The following is a 16,624-nucleotide window of genomic DNA, read 5'->3' as shown; positions in this document are numbered from 1 at the left end:
TTGCAGCAACAAAAACATAATATTCCAGAAACACGCTTTGCCAATCCGATCAGCTGTTCATAACACTTCCTATGTTGGAATAGACGTCAGAGCAAACTTTCGCATGTCCGCCATTAGCTGCCCGAAACCGGAAGTGACGTCATTTTCGCGGACATGTAGTTTTTTATGATCAGGGCCTCATGAGCCTATACTGGTGTTTTTAAAAGTTATGTTTGACTTTCTGTGTCGTTTCTGGGATGCTTAGGACTCATATTGCACTGCTGGAAATAGTTTATTTTGATGCATGTACTGCTTTTTTGCAAATTTGCACTATAATATTTATTTTCGTTTTTCCTGCAGAGTACACTCAAAAAAATCAACTAGGGCATGTGTTTGATTAACAAAGTAGTAATATGTTTACATCACATGAAGAAATCATTTTTATGCTCATTAAATGATTCATTCTTTTTTGTTGAATATAAATCAAAGAAAACTTTGATGAGTTAAATTCGTTCATGGCAATCCAATGAGAATGAGGTCCATCAAACCAACGGCTCTGATAGAGTCATGTATTGCGCATGCTCCACGCCCACCGGATGCGGAAAGGTCCGTTGAGAAGTTAATGAGCGCACGTGGAGTTACTTCTTTGGCATACCTGATAGTGAGGTAAGTAATATTTCTTGATATATTTATTTAGGTTAGTGGTGTGAGAGATAAATACTAGTAGTTAAAATTTTTTTACCTGTGTAGTGTGGAGATTTAGAGGAGTTTTATATATAGCAGGGAGGTTGTAGACCCAAACATTTTTCAAATGTAAGTTGGTGAATTTGATTTTTTTTAAAAAACGTAACCGGAGTCGCTAATTGTTGCAACAGAGCAAAAACTGATGAGGTTATTTTGGTAAGTTCGTTTTTTTTTGTTTCTGTCAATTTTGAATGAGGTGTGTTTCATAGTTATCTGCGTGGGTAGGACTGTTTTTCTTCTCTGGAGTTAGCTAACTTTGAAGAGCGGGAAAGCCGCGTAGAGCCCTAACGTCTTCGCATATAGCTCCGTGAATGACAGGTTACTTTCTGCTTAACCGGAGTTGGTGATCGTTGGTAGTAGTGGTAAGACTGACCGACATGGTTTTGGTGATTTTATGAGTGTTTTATGATGCTCTAAAATTCCTGTTTTTGTCAGTGGAATTTAGTCGCGGGCAACCGCATTAACTGATTTGATGAAAGGTTTAATTCAACTAAACCAGCGTTTAGGGGAGTTAATGACAAGGAGTAAGATAAAATCTGTCACAATAATTGCATGTGCATTTTCTTTTTTTGGTAATATATTCACTTAGTTTTCGAATTCAGAATGATTTAGGTGGATAATTGTTCGGGTTATAGTTTCTCTGGTGCTCTGCATTAAGGCTGACTAACGGTGCGTTCACACCGAACGCGATAGACGCCCCTAGCTGATCGCGTGCACATTTGCACCTCGAAGCGCGTCCAGCATGAACTGGTCGAGCTTTAAGATATGCAATTTTCACGCGTATGAAGAAGAGATCTGGGAGGAAGTAGTATGTTATTAAAATGGCAGCTGTCAATCTAGCGTTTGAAGAAAGAGTCTCCCTTCTCTATTTGCTGTGGAGAGCAGAGCAGTGCATAAAGGACGTCCTCACCGTACCTGGGTCCATCAGGTCTTCCACAAGCGTGAGCAGTTTGGTGAGTTTCACCACTTGCTCCAGAAGCTGCGTCTGGATGACGGCCGCTTTCAGCTGTACCACCTTCTGTCCCTTGCCGAGTTTGAGGAGCTGCTGTCCCGCAGATTTTACCAGCTCGAGCGGTAGACGTGATAAGCGCGAATGCACAAAATGCACCACACAAACTGCAGCGCGTATTTTACTTCGCGCTTCAAAGGCGTCAGTCGTGTGAATTAGGCAGAAAAGCGTTTTCTCAATGCAAATCTGCTTCCGAAGTTTAGCTGGACCCCCAGTCGCCCTTCATCGTGCTCCTCCATTGACTTTACATGTAAACCTGAAGCTCTGGTCGCATCTATCTCGTTCGGTGTGTACGCACCGTAACAGTCTTCACATTTCACAGTATGTAGATATTAACACAAATTTGTCAGAGTAATAACTTTGTTTTAATTAATTTCTCTCCCCAGAAATACATCACAAAGGTGTTGGTAAATTCACTAAAGAACAAGGCCCAAGACAAAAGTCAGGCAGCATTGAATGTGAAAAAGCCTAGAAGAGCAGAAGTCAATTACTGTGGAGAAACCACTGACAGCCTGGAAAAAGAGAGAATTGCACTGCTTTCAGAGGTTCAGAAGAGAAACAATGAAAATATAGTGACAATGAAAATGCAGAAGACTTTTTCGTACAGAAGGCAAGAAGTTATTCAAGGACAGCCCTTCATTGCAGATTTTAAAAGCAGATGGCCAGCTCTGTTCACCGAGAAAGAGGTGCATGTCCTATATGTCTAGCTTTATGTCGCAAGAGTGTGTTTATGGTTGACCAGTTATTTCTTGCTTCACTAATATTGACATAACATAGTGATAAAACAGCTAATAATTCCTGGTATGTCCTTCCTCTGGTGCATATTGTAAGTGCATTGTTCATGTTTTTCAGATTGACAAGGAATTCCTGCGCATATCGACAGTACCGCTGCTATCTAGATTCTTTTATGAGCTAGACTTGCACACTCCACGCATGATGGAGCTCTTTCGAGGCAAAGGTGGGGTGGCTGGCAGAAAAATGAGACACATCATGGTGGCCATCTCCAAGGTGGGTTAGATCTGTGCTTAAGAACTTTTTATGCCCATAATCTGGCAATTTTATGAGCAAAGATATCTATACATATGGTAGGCAAAAGTCCTAAGAGGTTTTCATATTTTATACAAATTATATAAGCATCAGTCTTATATTAATAAGTAATTGATAAAATCGTATGGTTAATTTTGATCAAAATGAAAAAAAAAAACCATTAGTGTTTAGTTGCCTCATTTTGTGTCTGATTTGGTTTAGACAGATGTTTCGCGGTGGCTGTAGCTCAGGTGGTAGAGCAGGTCAGCTACTAACCAGAAGCTTGGCGGTTTGGTCCTAAGCTCCTCCAGTCTGCATGCCAAATATCCTTGGGCAAGATACTAACCCCAAGTTGCTCACCGATGCATTCATCGGAGTGTGAATGTGTATGAATGTTAGACAGTAAGCACTAAACCCGGTGGCGCCAGTGTCCGGCAGCCTTGCCTCTGTCAGTGCGCCCCAGGGTGGCTGTGGCTACAATGTAGCTTACCATCACCAGTGTGTGAATGTGTGTGTGAATGGGTGGATGACTGGATATGTAAAGTGCTTTGGGGTCCTTAGGGACCAGTAAAGTGCTATATAAATACAGGCTATTTAAACAGTTTAGAAAAAGTGATTGGGTGAATGAATTGTTGTATAAAGGCAGCTTTGAGTGCTCCGAGTAGAAAAAAGCTATATAAGAACCAGTCTATTTACCATGTGGCCTTTTGGACTCTTCCAAACTAAGTATTCCTTTTTCAAACTGCTGCCTAAAAGCTAAATATTGTCATTATGGATTCCCTTTTTTCTTAGGATGACACAATACATACAAGACGAGCATGCATCCTGAAGTCCTTGTGGGTCTACCTGAATGAAGACCATGAGAAACTTGTGAAGGAATATACGGTCAGTTACATTCACAAGTTGTTTTGTGTTATGTAATTTGCTCCAGGAGTTATGGGTAATTTCGATATATGAAATGGTAAAATGTGACACCACGTGTGAATAAAAGATATTGCAATTGGTCCTTGTTTTGTTGAATTCCTTTTTTTTCATATCTAGACTCAAACAAATGTATTATATTTTACGTCACAGAACACTGAGGCCAACACTGAAAGCCATGGAACAACCTGTGATGGGAGTGTATGTCATACATCAGGAGGGTGCGGAGCCTGGAGATGACCCAGAGAACATCGGTGTCCTGATTGAAGGCGTGGAGGTTCTCACTGGTTTGAGGAGCATTGCAATTGCTTGTGCTCTGTTATTTGGACTGATATACTGTCTGAACCTAAGCTACCCACCGGAGCTCAAATGCACTTTTGAAGTCTTGCAAAAGATTATCATGAAGCTGGATGGACAGAGGTTGTCATCCAAGGCACAGTTCCTAAAAAACAAGCTAATGGGGTGAATGAGCTTGAAACAGACTCAGGCAAGCCAGATATTTTTTTTTCAAGGTTTCTGCAATGCAAATATGTGTTTACTGTTTTAAAGTTTAAAATTGTAAGTTATAAAATGTTCATATAAACTATGTGGTTTGCTCTGTGGCTATTATACAAAGATTGTTCGTTCATAACTTAAAGTCTTATACACTTGAAGTGTAAACACTGATTTTTGCCAGATGGCAATTGTTACAAAGGCAAATGCACACTGGTTTTCACAAATTGTTTGAGTGGAGCAGTTATACTCAAAATTGAATGTTTTCTCCACACGTTAAATAGCATAAAGTCACTATTAATGGATACAGCCTGATTAAATGGAGGACTAATGTATGCAAGCAACATAGTAATGTTGTAATGTTATAGTAATGTTGAATGTTATGTCTGAGCTTTAAATTGTGTTCAAATTCATATTGTTGTTTGCAATGCATATTTTACTACATTTTACCAAAGTTGCTTTGGGGATAATATTTTTTTGTCTGCAAACTATTCAACAGACTTATTTCATTTTTATTATTAGGGTTTGGGTTATTTTATTGTATTTTTTTTCTTTCAGTCAGCATGTCTTGATCTGGAAGTTCTGTGGTCTTAGTATGAGATGGTTAAAGGGGAGAAAGCTAGGCTGAACTGGGATCCTGCCAACTGTTTTAAGAATGTTCAAGCAAAATAAGAGGTGGTTTTGCAAGTTATCATTTATGTATGTTTCATTAATTTAATTTAAATTAATGTTTACATAAGCAATACAAACACTAACTGAAACATGATTGGTGTAAGTACTACAGACATAAATTACATTTGTTCATTCAACAAGATTAACATTGGTGTAACAAACATATTTTATTAGTTCATGTAACAAGACTGACTTTTGATGTGCCAAGGTGTTTAAACAATATAACATGAATTTAAATTGATTTAATTAGACTAACTTGGTACAAACATGTTAACTGAATAAAAGTCAAATTAACTGAATGTTAATGTTTAAATTATGTTACACTTACAAACATATTTAGTGTTGAAACAACACAATCAAGATGGATTGGTATAACATGATTTGTTTAGATGGAATATAGGTGGCAAGATGAAATTAAGTTCATCCAATGAATTATTTTTTTGAGTGTATAAAAATTGGTGTATTTCAAAAATAAAACTATGAAGACACTCAAAATAAATTTCCTGTGGTGGGAAACTATTTTGTGCAACTTTTTTGTATTTACTGTTTTGAGAGATAAGCCTCTTAAATTTCTCTAACTAGAAATATATGTTAAAAAAACAAAAACGATTTTCAATTTTTTTGTAGTTTATTGCACTTTTTTGCAATTTATGTAATTGCTATGCACTTAATGCATACATATTATTGAAATTTAGGCTATAATGGTTGTATTGATGTATAGCAACTTGAAATGCTCCCAAAAATGGCACTACAGCATGTAAAAATATAATATAAGCTCTGGCGGACTTGGTTCTATGGTAGGTCTTAAAGGGTTAAGTGTTAAGCTAGTCACATTAGCTTGACAATTACTATCAAGTTTTAAACCTAGCAGTGAGATTGATCTACTGCCAACTGGTAACATCTTTTTTGTCCTTCTTTTCCCATCACCCCCAGCTGATCTTAACAGATGCCCCTCCTCCCCTGGTTTTATCAGAGAGTTCTTCCTATTAAAAGGGAGTTTTCCCTTCCCACTGTCACCAAGTGCTTGTTCATAGAGGGTTATATGATTGTTTGGGGTTTTCTCTCTGTTATTGTTGGGCGGTTACTTGACAATATGAGGCGACTGTTATTATAATTTGGTGCTATACAAATAAAATTGGATTGAATTGAATCTGTCTGATTAATTCAGTCTAGCTACCTTTGGTATATTATACAACAGCTACTGAAAAGCAATTCAGTGCATTTAGACAAGTAGACATGGCCAAGACATCTTACTGAAGCTCAAATTGAGAAGAATGGGAAAGAGATCTAAGTGACTCTGAATGCGGCATGCTTGTTGGTGACAGACTGGCTGACCTGAATATTTCAGAAATTACTTGTCTACTGGGATTTTCCCACCCAACCATCTCTAGAGGTTTAAGATGTTGCCTGGACTGATGAATGTCAATTTCTGCTGCAACATTCAGAAGGTAGCATCAAAATTTGATGTAAACAACATGAAACCATTGGATCCATCCTGCCTTGTATCAGTACTGTAGATACAGGTTGTTGGTAAAATGTATTTTATAGCATTGAGTAAAAGCACCTTATTTCAGCATCACTCTGTCCAGCTTTAGCTTGAGTCAATTCTAAGCCGAATGGCTGCTAAAAGTGAGGATGTACACAGCCCTATAAGACCAGTACCCTTAGCCCCAGGTTACAAGGCTGTGTCCTGCTGCTAGTGGTCTGTAATCTGATCACTACATGGTGGTGTGATGTTTAAATTCAGTTTATCTTGTATTTCAAGACAGCTGCATTGGATTGGATTAATGCAGTTATGAAGAACCTAAAAGCCTTTTTCTTGAACATTTTAAAATACGTTTCTTTTATGTATTCTTTAACCTGCTGAAAACTTGGTGTGCCATGGGCCTAAAATATCCCTATATGAGTATATTTACGAATGATTAATATTATCCTTGTGGGATATTTTAAAGGGACTTATTGTGCTAATTTCATTATCTTACTGTGAGCCTTGATGCAGGTTCTCAATTAATTCAGTGTCTAAAAAAAGCTTTTTTTAGCTCCTCCCTTTCTTTCTTTTAATTGGCTGCCCCTCGTAACCAAAAAGGTTTAAACAGGAAGTAGTTGGGGATGATTAGAGCCAGAACTGTTTGCCTGCGATGACCTTTTGACTGCAATGAAGGATATCCACTCCCACTGTAATTACACAATACGAAAAACTGCCTGGAGTTGAGAATTTAAAGCAGTTTGAAGCAATAAATTGCATGCACATATGCTGGTATAAATATTTTAAACTTTGCCTATGTTTAATAGGAACATACACCACTGTAACAGTATGCTACAGAAACTAATAAAAAGCATATGGTCACACATGACATATACAGTAAGTGGGTAAATGAAGATCATAAGACGTTTCAGTGGCAAGTTTTCCAACAAATCCAATGCGATACATGCCTTTTTCTTGAACCCAGAGGGAAATTTCTTAGTTGATAGTCTGTGGTCTTTTCATGTTTTCCAACTTCATAAAACATGCATTCTCTACTGCCTTGCATGGAGCACGCTGTGCTGAAAAATCGCTCTTCAACTTGTTGGTATGCATGGAATTTGCAGGACTGTGACTGCAGATTCTGAAACCAATTATTCAAATAGCTGCCACTGTAACTGGCAGGGCAAGCGTGTCGAGAACAAGGGAAAGAAGCATCTCAGAGATTCATAATAAAATGTGCCCTCCCTATGCAGTGGATTTCCATTCTGAGATAAAGTCCGTGTCCTTGGGTTGGAGTTTTCAAATCTGTCATATTTGGGATGACTCGAAACCAAGATGCTGATCTGGACTAAATGAAGGTCTGCCCTATCTTTTGCTTCCTGGCATCACAGTGCAGCCTTTTCATGGTGCTGTTTTTATGTTCAAGGATGTGGAATGTGATGCCAAGTTAAACTGAGCCTCTATTACTTACAAATAGAAATTAACATAACAGCCCTCTGCGGCTAAATGGTGAATTAGGGACAGGATGGATGGATATGTAGCCTTTCCACCTTCCCCACTTCAGACTCTGCAGAAATATTCAGTGTGATTGAATTATAAGAAAAAAAAAGTTACTGATTGAGTGTCCAGTAAATCAGCCTTAAGTTTAGGCTGTTTGATTTCTGCTTTTTTACATACAAAACTAACTCAAGATGTACTCAAGCACAACCATATGAACTATTTATCTCATTCTGAATGGCTGGCATTTAGAATTCATAGAGCATCCTGTAGCATATTGTCAGAGTTTTGGTGAGAGATGTCCACAGGCCACCCCATTAATCTCTATTAAACAGGGACGATGTCAGCCACATCTATATCTGTGTACGTGGATTGGATGATGCATTTGAGAGACTTTGTAAATTTGCATAAAAACTTGTTTTTGTTTTGTTTCCTGGTGATCTCTAAATGCATTATTACCCCAAACCAAACAAATCTGATATAGTCAAACACATTCACCCTACCTGAAAGCTGTTGTCCAAGCTGTTACATGTCACTGAATCCGCAGTCATAAAATTTCATCTTTGATTGCTCAAGTACCAACATCTGCATAATTATTTCACTGCGTGCCCTTCATACCGTGCGAGTATGTTCTCATTAGTGATGATATATTGGTTTGACATCTCGCTTAGTGAGGACGGGTAGATTGGAAGGCTGTGATTGAAACCTTAATGAATGATTCATAATCAGAAATGAAATGTACATTTTCATTTGGGAATCTGCAATCATTAGCTGGACACCCCATTAGCCGGACAGCATTTCTACATTTGGAAAAAAGAAAAGTAGCAATTTCTATGTAGAGGTCTTGATTGATTATACCTGAAAATGTCTGTAGGCACTGTTAAAATATAATCCATATTTTGTTTGCAAATTTCCAGCACATGTTATTTCCAGTTGAAGTACTTTTTCCTCGCCTTGGATTTAAAGAGTTACGTTGCTCATGGATTTGAGGTCCACATCATTTCTACTGTACTTCATATTTCATGTTTGAAGCCATCTCAGTACTGGACGATTGTTTTGAGCGGAGGATTGTTGTTTTGTGCAAAACAAACAGATGGGCCAGTGACTTGACCTACTTCTTCATCTGGACTTTTCTGAGTAGAAAAAAAGGAAAACTATCAAGAAGAGGGAAAATACAGCACTGTGTGGATGAATGCAAAGCATATATTATTTATTATTTTTGATTTAACTCAATTCCTTTATTTGAGCGTTTTCTTCACTGTTTTGTACTCTTTTGACCTTTAATTGGAGCCAACTTGAGTTTTTCTTCTATTTTCAGCTGGTTGTTGATTAGCTTAAATGTGTCTGACCTCACAGGCCAAAAGGTGGGTCAAAACAGTAATCAGCCTCAGACAAAAAATGTGTTTTACTATTGGCATTCCCACAATTAAGATGTCTTATTTTGGGTAAATATTTCATGCAAATGATATACTGGTCAGAAAGACAGAGAGAGATGTAGATTCCAGCATTCCTCCAGGGCTATAACAAATTTCCTTTGTGTGATTGGAGCTTCTTGGACTTGTAATAAGTGACCCATGTTGTAAGAACTATGGTCAATATGACAGAGGCCTATTGACCGTGAGAGTTCAGTGCTTTAAATCCATAACGGTGAAGGAAATTGGCTGTGTTAAGGTGTTAGATTCAGATCATGATCAGGAGTGTTTTCTATGCAAAGCTTATTTCATACTGCCCACTTTTTGATGCCAGCTGGGCCTACAGAGGGAGTTCATTTGGAAAGATGTAATGCTTTCATGTGGTTTATTTTAATGCTACTGCTTATCTGCTTATCCTGGGAAGGATGATTAAAAATACGGAATTACCAGCATTGTTTAAAATGGGAAAGACCCGCATGTTTTCAGTTGTGTTGCACTTTGGACAACTCATCATGGAAGTAAAGCTGTTGCCTCATCCCCGTTGTTTTGCAAATGTAGAGCAACGCTCAGTTCGCACCTCTGTCTTTCCAATGAGACAATATTCGTGCCATGCGCCACATTGGGAAAATACATTATATTCTCATTTGTGCTTCATTCACATGCTTCCCCCCCCATTTTTTTCATTTTTTAAAATGTAATGTTCATTGTAACTGTGGATGTGATACAACTGTGTAGGTCAAACTGCCTTTGTTTTGAGATACGTTTGAAGCTGATGACTTGAAAGGCCTCCGTATTTTTTCCCACATGTGGTGAAGAGTTACCCGCGGCAGCATATTCTCTTCTCTTCCCACGCGTGTTTAACAATACCAGGAAATGTGCTGCAAGCTATTGCGTCGACTGGCTTTTTTCTTTTTTATTGGGGAGGGGTGGGGACCACTTTCCTGCCGGAGAAATGTAATGTTTGCACATATTGGACATGAATAAGAAAGCGTATCCTCTGCCCCGAGGCTGTACAGGTAAAGGGCTAATGTACACGTGACAATGGAAGAAGCGACAACTTCAGCTACGCTACCGCCGAATGCCATTCAGTACCGTGCGCTGTCCATGGTGCTGAAATACTTCCTTTGTTACTCCAATATATTGCAGTGTTTTCCAAGTATTTTATATATTTATGTAGTTATTTTTTTTATTATTGTTGGTAATAATAATAATAATAATAATAATAATAATAATAACAACAATAATTCCTCTCACTTTTCATGGGACATCCTCATACACACATTTAATTCCAGGTTCCTGTGTTTGTGTTTAACATGTCCATCCATCCATCCATCCCAGATTCTGTATGTGTTGTTTGTTTATCAGTGGTTTCCAGGCTGACGCCATCATATCACGAGGTTCGGCATTCCTAATGAGTAACTAAAAATACAAGAATTACTTTTGATGTCACTTGTGACAGTACAATTCACAGCTACGAGCCTCCACATGCATACACCTCATAGGTTTTAACTGGCCTGCTCCATGCATGTCTGACATGTGGCCTGTCTCTTAGACGTAAAAGCCCAGTAAATCACCCTCGGCTGTCAGGCCTCCGACGAGTCTGTCCTGCATAAAACCTATGCAGCCTTCCCACCACGCTGCTGTATATCCGTCTCACCCTCCTCCCCTTCCCTTTCTCGTTTCCTCTCCTCCTCCACATTCAGTGCTCCCTCTTGCGCGTACGGTGAGCAGCAGCAGCGGCAGCAGCAAAGGCTTCAGCGCTTCTCTGACGCACCATCGGAGAGGAGATTCACAGTCCCACAGGCTGTCAACGCAGACGCTCTCGACATCTCCTCCCCGGACCTCTGCGGTCAAGCTTTCAGCATCAGCCTTGTTTGTTTTTAGTCTTTCCCCCCCCATCTCCCTCCCTTATCTTGACATTTGTCCGCCTGAGCGCCGTATTTGGTGGGGATGCCCACAGTTGGCATCTCTTGGCTGGGAATTTACTTCGGAGTTGATTTTGTATCTGCAAGAACTGTCAACACGAGTGATTAATTTGTATCCCGAAATTACCAGATTTTTTTTTTTTATTATTTTTTTAGGGGGGGAGGGGGGGGACATCCTTCAGAACATTTTTTGTTCTTTATACAAGTGGTTCACATTAAAGGTGAAAAGGGGGGGTTGTAGAATGAGAGGGTTGTTTGGACAGGAGATCGTTTGGATGACGGACACCGAGAGGCAGTAGCTCTCCCTCTGCAAAGCGAATCTCTGCGCCCTTGGAATATTCTCACAGAGGCACTGTTACACAGTAGAAATATTTTCTCAGTTTGCAGTCGTAATCCACGGGACGAGTTTGCCCACTGCAGGGGCTGCTGCGGCTTTTGCGTCTGTTCTGTTTTGAATTCATATCTCCTTGACGGACGGGCGCGTGAGGATCCCGGACGAGCCCGAATTTGCAATGCCCGAACAGTGAGGGCACGGTGGGATTTCATTTGGTCACCCTGCACAGTAGCATGGCTCCAGCCCGGAGGGACTGCAGCGGCTGGGAGATGTTCCTCCCGACGGGATGCCTGCTCCTCTCTGTTTTGCTATTTCACCCTGCTCTAACCAAGGTGTGCAACGACCGCACCAAACACGGACAGGACAACAGCTGGTTCACCAGGGACGGGGAAAACTTGCCCATAATGGTTCTTATGCCCATGAACGAGTCGGCCCTGATGAGCAGCATCAGCCAAGGAATCGAGCCGGCGGTTCAGCTGGCCATCCAACACATAAGGGAGTCCGGGAAGTACTCGTTCTCACTCATCACCAAAATATACGACACCGAGGTAAACATGCAGACTAAATCTGCTCACTAAGCTGCCGCCGGCTGGCTCGGGCGTGCTTGAAACATTTGTATATGGCTTGTATGTGTGTATTTGCCTATGTGGGGGGCGCGCGCGAACAGTCAGCTTGTGCACGTGTGTATGGCGCGCGCATTGCCCCGCAGAGCTCCACCGAGTGTCCCTCCAAAGGGGGTTCTGTTATGCTTGGCATCTGCGAAGCCTCGTTGTTTTTGGCGAAGGTGTTTTTTTCTTCTTCAGTGCGCAAAAGTCAACTGTAGGTGTGCCCCCCCCCTCCCCCCCCACACACACACGAACATGATGTACGTGTCTGCCTCGTCCTCCTCATTTTAGCTGCTGTCGCTGGTAGTTGATAGGGCATTTAAAATGCAAGGTGCCATCACAAGGCTCTGCTTTATCTGGGTACTCTAGAGGCACACTTTTCAATGCTTTAATGGTTACTGCAATCTCTGCTATTCGCCATCATCAACCAGTGATTTAACGTTTTTTATTTTAATTTTTTTAAATCACAGCATCCGATCTTTGTTTCTGCAGTGGCCACTTTATAAGCGGGCTTTCAGTCATGAATCAGTGTAGCTTTCTAACGATTAAAGGGGCTGGTTCTCCTCGTGCCTGAAGATGGCGGTAATTGGTTGTACGATTTCTCCTGAATCCTGGCACCCTTGAAAAGAGCAGAACATCACAGTGTTCAAGCTCCAAATTAAGATCCATTTATTTGATAACGCTAACAACTCCAGCTGAAGTCCTCTTGAAGTTGCCAAAAGTGTAGACAATAGCTTGTTCTCCATAATCTATTTACACTTCAGTTATTTGACTCAACAGTATAGTGGTCCTTTAGGCTTAAGTAACGTCTATGCTTTTGAGCGCACACTGTGCAGCTGAGGGGTTTAATTTACCATCAACCTGCTTCCTTGATAGTTTGTCAAATTTCTATGAATTTCAGCGAGACAAGTAGAGGTTGAATAAATTGCAACTCTATTTATCTGTTTTATAGGTCGAGCCAGATCTGTTTTATTATGCCACCTGTCCCGCTGCCTTAGAAATCAGCAGGTATTCCTTACCGTGTGGGCACAGGTGTGTCCATGTGAAAGAGCACACGCATCTCTGTTGACAGGGGTAAGCCCTCAGAGGCGGCATGCGCTCAGACCTTGGGATTAATGTGCTGTTATGAGAGTTATGATTTTTCTCCTTCTATTCCCCTGGAGAGAAAGATGAGCTGGAAGCAAGAGGTCAGCGGGCCAGCCTGACACATGCTTGCTGGAAATGTCTGGTAGTGATGCCAGCTTTCTAATACTGGGAAGGCATGAGAACATTTTTATTTGATCACTTTGTGGCCAAAGGCTAAACTCCATTACTCTATAAAAACCCAATGGCATTCCAGGGTGGTTTTCCCAGATGGGGCAAATGAAACTCCCAAGTTCTGGTCATGTTTTTGAAAACGACTAAGTAAGACTATTAGACGCCTGCAGTGAAACTTCTGTAATATTCTTTTAACAGCAGATCTCATAAATGCGTTGTTAAGCTGCTAACAGACTGCAGGCATCATTGGTTGTAAAAACTAGGAAAAAATAAAATTAAAAAAGAGAGAAAAAGAATGCCCTCCAAATAGCTTATAGTATATTTACATGTGGAATCATGTGGCTCAGGACGCCGTGGTTAAAGTAAACAAGAGGCCAAGTGCAAATTGAAGCATATCACCGCTACTGAATATTCTTATTGTATGTTTGCAGAAAATAAAGAAACTGAGACTTTGGGGAAAATATGATTCCACTAACATCTGAAGATATAAGATGCTATTATTGTTTGTGAACACTTGTTTGTGTCTGAACAATAATAAGCATGTACAGCTAGAGAAGACCTTTGCCTGGGAGGGGGATATCACTGTAGTGCTGATTATATTGCTTTCACCCGCTGACTCGCTTATAGGACCAATAATGTGACATTCGTGATGGTTGTGCTATTACCTATATGCATTTTCATTGTACAGTTATTGCAATATCATTTTTAACTTACACACAAACGAATGACCTAAACACACACTCACAAACAAAGGGATGGACCCAACTTTCCACCAAGCACATGCTTATGTCAGAAAATAATACATGCATGAGTGCGTTTGTTGCAGCTAGCAGCAGGCCAAGTGTGTGCCTGCGTTGTGCTTGTACACATGTGTCTGTGTTTGTGTGGGCACTGGGATTTAGCCCGGCAGATGTAAGTAATCAGTCCCCGAGCACAGGCTCTTTATCCCTTTATCCCCTGTCAGTGGAGCCATGGGTTAACTGAGCAGGCCCGGTCCATCCTTGTGCAGTGTGGAGCTGGGTGGTGGTGGTGTAGATGACAGTGAGGCACTCAGGAGCTGTCCTGCAGTAAAAGGCCGCAGAGCTGAGGCTGGTGAGCTAGTGTTTGGTGGATTGAAGAGGCAGCTAATGGAAGTAGAGCAGATATTCTGCCTTGGTGGTTTCAAATTAGTCTGATCAAACTGACAGCCAACTCTTGAGATGTTTCAGCAGCACAGACAATTCAGCAGGCTGAGACAATTTCACATGAAAATACAGCCTTACTTAAAAACCCCCCCAAAAAACAGAGCATTTGAGGTAGAAAAGAAGCAGGATGGATTATATCAACTAGAAGGCTTAGCGGTGGAGCAGGAGTTGGTCCTTTACTGCAGCTAGATGTGTGAGTGTGGATTTTTAGTGTAACCATGGACTGATACTGTAACTCTGCAGGCTTAGAGGATCAAAGCTTTGGAGAGGACAGGAGGCACTGGAAGAGGATGGAAGGGAGACTTTGGGCAATGAAAGGGTTCTAGGCTAAGCTACGCTAGTTCACCGGCTTATAGGATGAGTGACAGGCCCTTGAGAGGGGCCACTCAGGAAAATATCCCATTTTAGCAGAACGGTGGTGGAAAGTTTTTGAATTGCAGTGACAACTTTTATTCAGCTTGAATCGTATGAGACAAAAAGCTATAAAATCAACAAGGCAAAGGTTAATACCGTGAAAATTCTAAGTGAAGCGTTTTGAATTTGAAATAATTCATTCATACACACTTAGAACTCTAGATTAATCGCTGGACTTTGCATTATGATACCTATATTCTTACAGCGAAGAGTGAACTCATCAGTACAAACACAACAACAACGAGTTTGTTGCAGTTTGAGATGCACATCTTGACTGTGTCCAGTGCACCGCATACAGTATACAGCTATTTATAGTATGACTTTCTGTTCATGTAATACTACTGGCCTCCTGTAACTGCTAGAAGTGACCTATGTTTAGAGACGCTGCACACAGCTGCAGTATAAGCCGCTTCCCCTTTTCTTCTCAGAGGGCTAGATGCGACATGTCACATTTAAGCGCGTGATGGCGAGCCCGAAACCACAGTACAGTAGTCTTGTCCACGGGATGCTGAGCACCCCCACCCCCCGCTTAGTGTGTGTAAGGCATTCTGTCATTTTGTCACAAGAAGTTACGTTTTCACTGAAAAGCCATTTTCATAATCGAGGTTACTGTTCTGCTAAGCATAGGTCTTGAGTCAAAGTGAGCTGGTTCAATGCTGATACTCTTGGTGGGGTTGAGGAAAATTTGTTTTAGCAACAGCTCTTTGTTTGTTGTGTTGGCCATTTATTTTTGTAGTTATTTGGGGGGAAAGCCTCTTAGAGTACCATCCAATGAACTTACTGTTTCACGCGCTGAACTCACCTTTAAGATTCTTTGTATAATAACCTTACACATACAAATGAAGCTCCACCTTTAAAAGTCTTGTATTTTCAAAAGGGGTCTGATGTATGCCATGTGTTATTTAAATGTGCGACACCCGCAGCATTTAGTGCCAAAGTGGTGACCTGGGAGGGTCAGCAAAGATTGCCTGTCACCATTCCTGGGAGAGGGTGAATGTTCAGCGTGAGCAGGGAAAAGCAGCATGTGGCAGTTCTGGCACTCTCTAGGCATATAGAAAGTGCTGAGTGTGGTTGTATTCACTGACCCGACACAGATAGTGGGGATCAATGCGCAGCGGCCCTTCTCATAGAACGAACAGGATCTCAGGGGAGAATCAGAGAGTGAGGCGAGAGGGAAAGAGATGCGTAGGGCTGTTAGATGGAGATCCCGAAATAGGATTATATCATCTTCTGTGCAGGAAGAGGAAATGGCCAGCCTCTTAATTCATATTGGATCCTAATGTAATGCTGTTTGCATTGTTTCTGTCAGGCAAGTACTTTAATGGCTATTTGGGAAAAAAAAGAAAAAAGAAAAAAAGAGAGAAAGCAATTACTGCATGTAATGAGGTATGCATAATAGATCTGTAACAGGCTCCAAAGATCTTGTGTTACGTATATCCCCTCAGAAATTGATCACAGTGTTTTCTTTATTTGAATGTTTTCACACTGTGATTTAACAAAATGAAAGAAGCATGGGTCACAGTTTAATAAATATGCCAAATCTGAGCATTAATTGCTGACCTTTGTCTGAGTCAGCCTGCCAGTGGCCTGGAGGGCTTGAGCGAGACAAATAGCAAATGTGAACTTTCTTGATGAAAGGCTCTTTACGCGGCCCGAAGCTGGCTTTACAACAGATATTGTGACACACA

General features: G+C 40.8%; 2 protein-coding genes across 3 annotated transcripts in view; both read left to right on the top strand.

Annotated features, from left to right (window-relative positions):
- Positions 1–432: 432 nt before the first annotated feature.
- Positions 433–4,026, top strand: LOC146362789 (uncharacterized). 2 transcript variants are annotated; one of them, XM_084920279.1, is made up of 5 exons: positions 433–645; positions 2,119–2,418; positions 2,585–2,740; positions 3,551–3,643; positions 3,833–4,026. In XM_084920279.1, exons 2-5 carry the CDS (start codon positions 2,311–2,313, stop codon positions 3,917–3,919), a joined length of 444 nt encoding a protein of 147 aa, XP_084776405.1. In that variant the 5' UTR covers positions 433–645; positions 2,119–2,310; the 3' UTR covers positions 3,920–4,026. The 2 variants fall into 2 exon arrangements, with proteins under 2 accessions (XP_084776405.1, XP_084776406.1); XM_084920280.1 differs by lacking the exon at positions 433–645 and having other exon boundaries at positions 735–2,418.
- Positions 4,027–10,912: 6,886 nt separating this feature from the next.
- Positions 10,913–16,624, top strand: part of gabbr2 (gamma-aminobutyric acid (GABA) B receptor, 2) — a 199,322-nt gene continuing 193,610 nt past the window's right edge. Inside the window, exon 1 of the mRNA XM_084919402.1 lies at positions 10,913–12,024. Within this exon, the coding sequence (XP_084775528.1) occupies positions 11,710–12,024 (315 nt within the window). The 5' untranslated portion in view covers positions 10,913–11,709. The remainder of the gene's footprint in view (positions 12,025–16,624) is intronic.

The sequence above is a fragment of the Perissodus microlepis genome, chromosome 22 (genome assembly GCF_051167445.1).
Source record: "Perissodus microlepis isolate ML-2025 ecotype Zambia chromosome 22, ASM5116744v1, whole genome shotgun sequence".
Lineage (NCBI taxonomy): Eukaryota > Metazoa > Chordata > Actinopteri > Cichliformes > Cichlidae > Perissodus > Perissodus microlepis.
Note: the sequence above shows the minus strand (reverse complement) of the source record. Positions and strands in the feature narration are given on the sequence as shown.